The sequence below is a fragment of the Poeciliopsis prolifica genome, unplaced genomic scaffold, assembly GCF_027474105.1.
Source record: "Poeciliopsis prolifica strain line A6 unplaced genomic scaffold, Auburn_PproV2 SCAFFOLD222, whole genome shotgun sequence".
Lineage (NCBI taxonomy): Eukaryota > Metazoa > Chordata > Actinopteri > Cyprinodontiformes > Poeciliidae > Poeciliopsis > Poeciliopsis prolifica.
In genome coordinates, this window is record NW_026562597.1 from 72,586 (window position 1) to 83,800 (window position 11,215).

Here is an 11,215-nt window from a genome sequence, read left to right on the forward strand (position 1 = left end):
AAATACCGACATTCAATTCATTTCATTGTTTCTCAACTGAAACACGAGATTTCTCTTTACTTTCCTCTTGATTGTATTAAAAAACTTATCAGGGGCATCACTTATTTTCATCCTCTCAAAATGAATTCGTGAATTGCCGAAGGAAAGCTATTTAAAGAAACGGCGGAGAAAACCAGGAGCGAGCTCGACTCCGCCCCTGTTCTCTCTCAGGTCCGCAGGTCTCCCATATAGTCTCTGTTTCCTCCTCCTGACCCTCATCGTCTCTTCAGACTGTTGTAGATCAACATGAGCGGCAGAGGAAAGGGAGGTAAAGGACTCGGTAAAGGAGGCGCCAAGCGCCACCGGAAAGTCCTCCGTGACAACATCCAGGGAATCACCAAGCCCGCCATCCGCCGTCTGGCTCGCCGCGGGGGAGTCAAGCGAATCTCCGGCCTCATCTACGAGGAGACCCGCGGTGTGCTCAAGGTCTTCCTGGAGAAAGTCATCCGTGACGCCGTCACCTACACAGAGCACGCCGAGAGGAAGACCGTCACCGCCATGGACGTGGTCTACGCTCTCAAGAGGCAGGGCCGCACTCTGTACGGCTTCGGGGGTTACACAGTAAATTTGGCAGTGTTAAAGCAATACCTAGAGTCGAATTTAACACTGTTTCCGAGTCTATATGTTCCCTATCGGAATTGGTGTTAAGTTACTCTTTCAACAGTGTAACATTTTCAGAGTTAAATTTAACTCTAAATCGAGTAAAAATTTTACACTGGCTAACACTGTGCAGTGTTAATAAAACTTAACACTCCTAGTCAAATAACTCTGATAAGAGTAAATATGATTCTAATCAGAGTTAATAAGTTACTCCATAATGGTGAAAAAACTACTCTGGTTCACATGTTATTTAACACTGCATCGAGTTATTGAAAGTTTACACTGGAGGCTCATATAACTCCTATGAGTGTTAAACTGACAGACTAGTTTTCCTTCTGAAGCCTCCACATCTGAAACACATTATAAACAACTTAATGAATCATTATGCAAATTAATTCTTTGTTTTCCTTTTAATAAATCTCTAGATGGACTAATAACAGAAAAAGCAAATGACAGAAATACGTTCAGCAACCGTTTGTCATAAATATTAGCGCAAATCACAGCTGAGGTTTCTGATCTCAGTTTATATCTTATGGTAGAAAAAGAGATGCACACAAACTTTTACTGTGCAGTGTTAATAAAACTTAACACTCCTAGTCAAATAACTCTGATAAGAGTAAATATGAACTAAAATAAACTATAAACTGAAAGCATTCCAGTACTAAAGATGAATGACTGAGGAATTATGTGCTGCAGGAACCATGTTGATTAAAACAAGACTTGGCGAGCTGCAAAAATTTGTCCGACTAACGGAGCCGAATCTGAAGGAGTTTTTGACAGCAGGTAAGACACTGGGAGCTTTACACAGGAAGCTTTGAGGCGTTTGTAATGTTACTTGACATTGTTTATTCAAAAGTATTGTTCCAGAATTTATGTGCACATGTGAGTATTAGAGCAACATAACCTCATAATTGTAGACAAGCATTGTCTTTTCTCTAGCATTTGTAAAATTTGGCCTACCAACTGTAACAGAGGGCGTGAAGGTTGTTGACAGTTCAGGGACTGAGTTGGATGAAGATGTTGTTAAGGATCCTTCTGCTGGAGTCCTAACCATCGAATATGAAACTGGTTTGTTATATTTGTAATTCATTTTAGTATTTAATAAGCTTGCTATTTCATTGTGATTACTGTTTTTTGTCTTTCATCTGCTTCTCTTATGGTTAGAATTTGTCTCCATGATGGAATCGCCTGAGGAATCTCAGCCAAGCTCATTCTTGTTTTTGTAAGTTGAAAGATTTTCTTATTTTTACTAGCATCATCCGAAGAAGGATCTTGTCAACAAGGGCTTGGAGGACCAGCTGCTAGACGAGACACCAAGTTTGTTCCAGAGACTGTCCTGAGTGAAGAAGAGTGCAAGGAAGCCATCGCACTGATTAAGCATTCAGCTGATGAGGACACAATCAAGAAGAAGATGAAGCTCACATTTGACTTCCTGCGCAACATGGTCCTTGACCCCCAAAGGTCAAGCAACATACTCTCTGTCTTTCCACATTTCAAAGATGTCAAAGGCTTGGTAATTATTTATTTTGATAATTTTACAGTCATGTAAAATTAGTGTATTTTTGTGACAAGTCTAAATGAATACAGTTAAAGTGGCTGGGAAATGTTTTAAGCTTTTTACTATCTACATCCTAGGTGGAGCAGGATTTTGTCCTGATGTTTGGAGAAGATGTGTCTGGCAAGTTTCTTGAAAAATGGACGACCATGTTCAAGAGAAAGATCATCCAACAATGCAGGAAGCTTCCAACCACCAGTGACCTTGAAGAACTTCTCCTGGCAGCTGATACTCCTGAGGATAGCACTGAAGTGGATAATGACATGAGTAAGGATGACTTTCAACAATATGTAGAATTTAATTATTGTGTGAGCTTCACTTAGTGATGTACACATAATTAAATTGTGTAGTCACTAGGTTTTGATGGTCAATTCAACATCAAATGTTTCTTATCACAGGTTGGGACAGTGACCTCTCATCGATTTTGCTGCTGCTACACCTGATTCCCCCCTCTGCCTTGGGTCGTAAGAGACCAGGGAAGGTATCTGCCTCCCAAGCAGAGAAGCATCTTGTGGTCTTCAAGAAGGTTTGTATTTGTTGCAAATTTTATTTTATGTTATACTCGAGGTTGTTTCACTGGGAGAATTTCAGTTTTACGGTGATATCACATAGTTAAATGCTGTTTTTCCATATATCTGTTTTTTGTGGAACATTGCAGTTTTGTAATTATATTGTTCTTTTCTTTTTTCCCCCCACAGATAGAAACCAACATCCAAGAACATCTTGATGCCATCACGACGAGCACACAACCCTATCTCCTTGCTGTGGGACGGAGGAAGAAAGTAGCCCAACAGTTCTTCATCATCCTTGACAAGAATGCCATTGCTTGTAGGTCAACATCCTCTCTTGGTGCTTTTGATGAACTGTTTAAGGCACATTACGTGTTTGCCACAACATACAACCCCATACTATGCAACATGTTCACATTCATCCAGACCACTGTGTACAATATAGACGTAGGTAAAGTGAAAGAAAGTCCTCGTGTGGCAGAAATTCGGGCTAGGTTGCTTCAGTAGTACTTGAACAAATCTGTTTGGCATTATGTGTTTTATTTGTTGGGCAGAGTTAAGTTGCACAAATGCACTTGTTTGGTATCTACTTGGTATGTGATGTTACTGTGACAAAAGTTAACAATGGATATCAAAACCTGCTTTAATTCAATAAATAAGTTAAATGCATTTCTGTGGTAATGTGATTTTTATTCAGTTGTACATTTCACTCTACAAAAGTGTAAAAATAGCACTTCATATTTATCTGTGCAGAGTTGTTTTTTCACAGCTAAAGAGTAACTATTTGTACGTTTTGCATGTTGATCTACAAGAGTCTGAAGAGACGATGCGGGTCAGGAGGAGGAAACAGAGACTATATGGGAGACCTGCGGACCTGAGAGAGAACAGGGGCGGAGTCGACCTCAACACGTCACTGAAACCTGCGTTTCTTAATTTGCGTTTTTTAAAGGTATTCTTTACACCGTTCATTAGATTTTATATTGGAACCACTTGTGCTGGTGGGACACGTTTATGTTTCCAGGGTGAAGTTGTATCAACGTACTATTGATGCAACTTTAAGGACGGATTGGTCTTGTGAAATCTTAAAATAGGCATTCTCAGTTTGCGCTCCATTTTTGTTTCTGTATTTATTTCGAACATGACAGCAGTATAAAGTAAGGCACAAGAACAAGGAATGCGAAAGACACATAGTTTTGCACCGCAGAAGTTTTAACATGTTCGAAAAGGATCAGGAAGAAGTAAGAAACTCATGATAAACCAGGAAAGCCAGAGATTTCGATGTGACTCTTTTTAATTCAAATCTGTCAGTCTGACACATAAGCAGACTGACTGCACTTTCAGTTCCACCACAGCCTCTACCATCTGCACTCTACAAACTTCCCGTCTGAACCTGGACCACTTCAAAGACCCCTGCAAAGAGTCCATGACCCCGGAGACCACAGAACATTCTCCCCGGACCGAATCCAATTGATTAAGAACGCTCCATTTTCCTCCGTAAACTATTTTGTCCTACACACCTTTAACTCACCGTCACCTCAACTCAAGTCAACTCACCTCATTGTACTTCAGTTTCTCTGCATGTTGGTGTTTGGAGCAAAGCCAAACAAACCTCACCTAGCATTAAAGACTACATTTAGGCTGTGTTAACAATAATTACATGCAACACATAAATAGATTGCACCAATGCAAGCTTGATCTGCTTGCACCAATGTAAGCAACAGAGATGCTTGAGAATTTAATCGTCATTAGATCTGTATTTTAAAGCAACGCTTCCTCTAACCACTTCCTTGATTTGACTCGTTCGCAGTGTCCTCTCTAACACATCAAACCCTCAGTTCAGCCAACGTAAGAATAAGGAGGTAAGAATGTTATTCTCTAGCAGAGATGGGTAATACGTGCCTCGTCTGGCAGAGTGTTCGTGTGGTCTTCGCTCTTTGCAACTTTGTCTTTATTTGTTTACATTAATATTTAGTCTTTTTATAAAAGTCTCATCTTCTGCTCTGTGGTTATGAAAGAACAACATTTGTTATGCTGCAACAAAACATACAGAAAGGTATTGATCTGCAATAAATGGGGCATACTCTGTGAATTTAGAGTTGATGTATATTTTGCATTCTCGCCGTTTGACGCTAAAGTAATCGACTTTAGTTCCTCCATGTTATTTGATAGACGTGAGATTAAGAGAGAACACAACATAACTGCGTTACTCTAGAGTTATCGGGACCCCGGCTAACTATTTCTGCAGATAGTTAAATATGGAGATCAAGGTGTGAGGCAAGACGAATGATGTCCAGATCCCAGAAACGAGGCCATAACCAGGAGTTAAAGCTGATCGTCTACACGCAAGAGTCACTGATCTCACCGTGTGTCTGTGGCTGGAGGGACACATATAGAGCAGAACAAAGGCGGGTTGTGTCGAGGAAAGTTTTACTTTAATAAGAGTCTGAATGAGAGGAAGTGACAAATGTATCAAAACTTTGCAAGTTGAGAACAAAAATACAGTCGCAGTCTGTAAAGTCTGTTCTGACTGACGGTTGATTCTGGATGATTTTTATGGGTTCTGTCATCAGATCTTGTCACAGAGAGTTACTGTTTGAAAAGAAGGTTGTTTGAACTATACGTACGTGTGAAGATCTACAGTGCTAGGATATTTTTAAGTTTAAAACTCTTCTCACGTCGAGGAGTTTACATTAGTTGCAGGCTGTGACGTTCTTCTTCTTTCTTTTTATTTTAGGAAGTATTTCTGCTGGACCAGAAACGTCTCGCCTCATCCAGGTCACATCTGACCAAGCTGCAGAGAATAAAGATGTTGTTCTCTCCCAGAGGCCTTCAGTCTGTGTGGCTTCTTCTTGCTGTTCTTGGACTAGGCCGTCATGGTGTGTTTGACATCTGCTTACATGAAACAATAATACATTTTTTCTGACTCGGAGGGGAAGGGGGGGGGGGGGAATGAAGTATTGGAAGCAAATGTCAAGTAAAGAAATTCGAAAGTTAAAAGTTTGTGTGCATCTCTTTTTCTACCATAAGATATAAACTGAGATCAGAAACCTCAGCTGTGATTTGCGCTAATATTTATGACAAACGGTTGCTGAACGTATTTCTGTCATTTGCTTTTTCTGTTATTAGTCCATCTAGAGATTTATTAAAAGGAAAACAAAGAATTAATTTGCATAATGATTCATTAAGTTGTTTATAATGTGTTTCAGATGTGGAGGCTTCAGAAGGAAAACTAGTCATTCATAAAAAAGTTGGAGACTCTGTGGAGCTTTCATCAAATTTACCAGCTGAAGGCATCGCCAGGGCAGATTGGAGCTATGGAGGCATGAAAGTAGCAATCAAAGGTTCAGGTCTTACTGGAAACAATCCATTTAAAGGCAGATCAACATTCAATAACACAACCTTTAGTTTCACAATAAGAGGCCTGACTCTTCAAGATTCTGGTCAATTATTTTCAACGCAGAGGTCAAAGGCCAACAACGTCCAGTCGTCATCACTCTGCAAGTTCAGGGTAAGATGCTGGTCTTTCAATTCAATCAATCAAAAACAACATTTTCAAGAAAGAAAACTTGTGTAAAACTCTTAAAGAACAGACTGATTAACACACTGTTTTCAAAATGAAGAACACAATATTTGTTAGAAAACAATCAATGCAAAAAAAAAAAGGAGCTCATGCAAATTTTTACATCATGTCTATGGGGGTCACTACTGTCCTGCTGCAGAGCCTAAAAGAGCTCGAGCTTTAAGGCCAAACACTGATCGATCGCAGGAGAGACTCCCAGGATTTACTGGGCGAAAGCAAATTTTATGGTTGCATCAATTATGAAGAATTGATCATTTGATGACAACTTTCTGAAATTTCTAAGATTAAAGGGGGAAATACTATGTGAATTGTGCAAATAAAGTACACATAAGTATAATGTTACTGTTCCGTTACACTTCTTCCCTCTGTTCTCATATTAGAGCCCATATCCACAACTCCCATTGTGTTTTCCAACATCACTGAGCCTGGATCAGATGGATCTTGTTCAGTTTTTCTGGAGTGCAAAGTAAATAATCACAGCAACGTCATCTACAGCTGGACTGTGGAAACCCAAACCAGAAACGGGCCCAGACTGCAATACAAGATTACACCACAAGATGGCAACACCACATTCACCTGCAATGCCTCCAATGTTATCAGTGAGGTGTCAGCATCCAAAATACTGAAATGCAGCTCTATTGACGGTATGTTCAGAAATATGAATTCTTCTGTTTGACTTGTTTGTGTATTAAGTTCACATTTGTAAATAAAATAGAGACCAGTTTGACCAACAATGAAAAATAAAACAGGAAGTCATCAAGCTATTAAGTTCTGAGAAAACAGGACGATGTCCCAGTTCTTTGGGTCATAACAAGGGACAGTTTACATCTTTTATTACATGAAGGCTGCAATACATGTTGGGTTAAATGTGAACACGTGATTCCACATGAAGGTATTAAGTTGGATAAATGCTTTCACATTATGCTTTTTCTGACTGGACTTGTAACAACAATGCGACACTTTGCACCCATCTGAACGAATAATGAAGATGTGCACAGAAAAGGTTTTGGGGTCAAAAGTGAAAAAGAGAAGGATTTCAAAATCTATTAACTGTACAGTTTATTTTTCCATCTTCTGAAAATTTCCCACTTATCGTCGTTTTTGTCTGAAGAGCAACTAGATCATGGTGAACTTGCACGAATCCAAACTGGTTTTAAAGCTGCAGTATGTGACTTTTATGAAAATTAGATGTGTTTTTTTTATATTTGTTAGAACTGTCAGTATGTTGAGACAGTTTGTTCAACATAATGATCATCAGTGTTGATGATCAGTGAAATTATCAATCTCTTTCCCCTGCTCCCTAAGCTGTAAATGCACTGAGCCTAACCAGAAGCAACCAATCAGAGCCAGGAGGAGGATCTTAGTGCTGTTAATCATCCTCATGAACGCACTGTGGTGGTTCCGATATCCTGATTTTGAGCCTTCAGAGTCATCAATGTTTCAAAGACAGAAATGACACAATGAAGTTTCTCAGATCAGTTTTAAAACCAGGTTGTAGCAAAGCAGTCATGAGAGAGTGCTGGTAGGCATCCATTAAACAGTCATTGAAAAGATATCTAAAACTTCTTCAATAATGCAAAAAACTAAATATGGTTTTAGTATTTTATGTACAGAGCCACATGTTGCTGTCCTGATGGTTCTTCTCCCTGCCTCCATATTGTTGCAGGATGTGGTTTTTCTCCCGCCATGTTTTGGGTCAGGTTGGCTGTCGGACTTCTCGTTGTCCTGGTGCTGGTCTGGCTGCTGTACGAACCAAAGTTGAAGGGTAAGATGCGCCATGTGAAACTTTGTCTTTCACCAACAGTTGATTTGATAAAGCTTTAACCCGTTTGGTTTGATTTTTCCACAGAAGTACTTTGTTCCGGGTGTGTAGGACTCTCTCTTTTTCATATTAAAATTGAACGTTTTTTTCAATTCCAACATGATTCCTCCACAAGATGAAACTTATCTATTTGTTTATTCATTCCAGGTTGAAACGCGCTACAGGAGTCGACCAGGACCCCAGTGAGCTGGAGCTCAACTCCTCAGCTCCTCCGGGTCAGTTTTCTATTTTTGCGCTCAAATCATAAGAAAATAAAAATCCACGTACCGTCAAACTTTCATGTAACAGTTCGCTTCAATTACTGACAGGCGATGCTTTGGTGTATGAAAACTCAGGAGGCGCCGCAGATGCAGCAGAAGCTACAAACTGCTGATGCACTCCAAGCATCGTCTGTCAGTTTGTTTGTTCCTTCAAGTGCAAACGTCCCACCTCTAAGTTCCCATCAGCAATCGGGACAGTCAACGGGGAACAAGTGGACGAGATGAGCCCAGGAAATCCATCAGAAAAGTTTCTTCTCAGACCACAGTCAGTCGTGGAAGACGGTTCTTCCTTCAACAGGAAGAACCAGAACCCGAAAGACTGGGGTTCTGGTTCTTCCTGTTAAACAGAGGTTTTTCCTCTCCACTGTCTCTACATGCTCAGAGTGAGGAAGGTGAAACGACGATTGTCCACATTCCTGCTGGATTTCCTTAGATTTAAAACATTTGAACAAATTTGAATAGTAAACCAAACTTGAAGAGAAAATATCACATAATTATGAGTCATTCTTAGTATTTTGCCTGCTTGTTGCTATTAGTTTGTTTTGTGGTTTTGAAATGAGAAGAACAGACTGTTTAGCTCATTTGCATATTTAATATCTTTCTCAGGTTTTATGATGAATAAAATTTGCTCATTGCTGCATTAAAAATACTTGTTGTCACATTAATAGAAAATAAATGACTATTTTCTTCACCTGCGGTTTAAAGGTTCTTAAGGGAAATTTACTACGAATAATTACATTCTATCATTGGAGAAAGACAAAAAAAAATCATTTAAAAAAATCTTGACTTAATATTTCAGGCGTGCGATCTCAAAAATGCTCAGATCGCGTCCGGATCCTGAAGTCATTGCATCTCACCTTCTGTCCTTTTGGGTTTTTCGGTTTTTGAAGCTGTTCGCTTCAACCAGTCCTTACAAAACAGTAAAACAATGGCAGACTCTTCATTTTCTTTCTCAAATGAACCAAAACTAAAAATTTACCAAGAGTGAAGATGACCGGCACCTGGTGCACTTGGTGGGAAAAGCAACCAAGTGAATCTATAGTGGAGATTTGAGCTGCATTTATTTATTTTTTTGTCACTTGGATGCTTATTGTCTGTTACAGTGCGTGAGTACAAGCTGGGTTGTTTACAAAGCGAAAGTACCATCTGAAAATGAAATGGTATTTACAGTGTATGAACACAGAACTACTGAGTGGCCAACAATAATATTATAATAGGAATTAGATTGAAAACTTTAAATTGGACGTTATATAACAGCTCAACCATTTATTGTGTAAATTAATTCTACTTTTCAGTTCATTACATGACTGCAATTTGTTGTTACAAATATTACTTTTTTTAAGTCAGTAGCACCGCAAGATTGGCAGCAGGGGTCGCTGTTGCTTCCCTTTCCTGGAGCCATCTGTAAAACCATCAGAGGATTTCCAGGATGATCCTGAAAACGTGAAACCATTTTCAATTAAAATCTTCATTATTAACGTCTCAGCTTTTCCTCTGATCATTCAAGCAGAAGAGCGTTTTTAGCATTCAGTCAAGTCGACTGAATGCTAAAAACTCGTGGCTTTTATTTATGCTCAGAAGTGCAGCTCAGTTCAACCACTTCGACTCGCTCGCTGCGGTTTTAGCACATTGCTATCAATCACATTGACACTTCTCTACAAGAGGAAGTGCAAAACGCTCATCTATGCTGACCAGGGGCCTTCTGGGTTTTTTTTTCTTCTTTGCATTTCCTCTGATCTTTCTCTCTCTCTGTGTGTCACTCTATTTTTATCATGTTAAACAGCCTTAACATTTGTAAATATGTTTTCTCTTACGTCTGACAGATTTGTGAAACGTTTGTTCAAAACCTGTTTGAGCTGTCTGACATAAACGCCTCCATGTCGGTGACACTGGAAATGGTTTGAATTCGCTACAATGGTCAAGAGGCAAAATGGCTCCTCGGTCCTTTCACTTCTCCACCAAATTCAGCCGTACTTTTGTACCTAGTTGTTTTTAGACTAATGATCAGAGCGGTGCACTCATGTAACTAACCACTGTGTGTTTATGCATTCATCTTGGATTTTCGGTCAAAATTAGTTTACAAAAAGCAAGGTTTTCAAATCTCACGCAAATGTTACTTCATATTAGTTGTATATTATTCTCTCTTACCCTTTGTCACCTCGTTTACATTTCATTGAGGTTCTGATTCCAGTTCTGGCCACTCGATTCTCATCAAATATCATTAAATGAGCTCTACTCCACCCGAGTAACTGCAATTGGAGATACAAAAATCAAAAGAAAACTGGATCAACCTTTTCATTATTTTCTGATTGTTGACTTTGTTAGCAGGATTTGAATACATTCAGCATTCATACTGGTTTTGTTTCACAACATGTCTCCTTTAGTTATTTTCTTTTTTTAAATCCTGTGATATGTTACTAAGAAAGAATAACTTTCAAAGTTTCTCATAAGACTTTGAGAGTTTCCAGGTTGAAGTTCATTCTGTCTTCAGTCCAGCTAAGCTCTACACAGATGTGTGGGAGTCACCTCCTCTGCAGCTTCACCCTTTTTTTCTTCTTTTTTTTTTAATGCAACGTTTTGAGGAAGTGGGAGGCACTTGAACGAAACCGGTGGTATTCAGACTTCACCAGAACGCTGAGAACGCTCAGCGTTCTGGTGAAGTCTGAGCTACGCTTCTGACCACATGATGGAGCTGTATGGGTTTCCTTCCAGTCACACTGCCTGGTGGTCTGCAGGGGGTGAAACGTTAAGAGCTTACGTGATGTGATATTTTAGTCCGACTGCAAAGCTAACAGCAGTGACATTCAGAGCGAAACTCACACATTCTTGTGCTCCCCCTGCATCGATGCA

The 11,215-nt window shown here is 39.6% G+C and overlaps 2 protein-coding genes across 6 annotated transcripts; both read left to right on the forward strand.

The window, feature by feature from the left end:
* Positions 1 to 276: 276 nt before the first annotated feature.
* On the forward strand, positions 277 to 3,372 carry LOC129357036 (uncharacterized). 5 transcript variants are annotated; one of them, XM_055026558.1, is made up of 7 exons: positions 496 to 578; positions 1,336 to 1,422; positions 1,579 to 1,707; positions 1,893 to 2,152; positions 2,275 to 2,461; positions 2,593 to 2,720; positions 2,893 to 3,372. In XM_055026558.1, the coding sequence occupies exons 2-7, from the start codon at positions 1,341 to 1,343 to the stop codon at positions 3,208 to 3,210; spliced, it is 1,104 nt and encodes a 367-aa protein (XP_054882533.1). In that variant the 5' UTR covers positions 496 to 578; positions 1,336 to 1,340; the 3' UTR covers positions 3,211 to 3,372. The 5 variants fall into 5 exon arrangements, 2 of the variants coding, with proteins under 2 accessions (XP_054882533.1, XP_054882532.1); XM_055026557.1 differs by lacking the exon at positions 496 to 578 and having other exon boundaries at positions 702 to 1,422; XR_008605484.1 differs by lacking the exons at positions 1,579 to 1,707; positions 2,275 to 2,461; positions 2,593 to 2,720; positions 2,893 to 3,372 and having other exon boundaries at positions 277 to 578; positions 1,893 to 1,997.
* Positions 2,910 to 9,007, forward strand: LOC129357037 (SLAM family member 6-like). Its single transcript, XM_055026559.1, is given in 10 exon segments — positions 2,910 to 3,022; positions 3,516 to 3,652; positions 5,438 to 5,579; positions 5,910 to 6,155; positions 6,158 to 6,211; positions 6,664 to 6,927; positions 7,950 to 8,048; positions 8,133 to 8,148; positions 8,253 to 8,320; positions 8,414 to 9,007. Coding segments are annotated over 9 exon segments (1,077 nt in total). The 5' UTR covers positions 2,910 to 3,022; positions 3,516 to 3,529; the 3' UTR covers positions 8,479 to 9,007.
* The last annotated feature ends 2,208 nt before the right edge of the window (positions 9,008 to 11,215 follow it).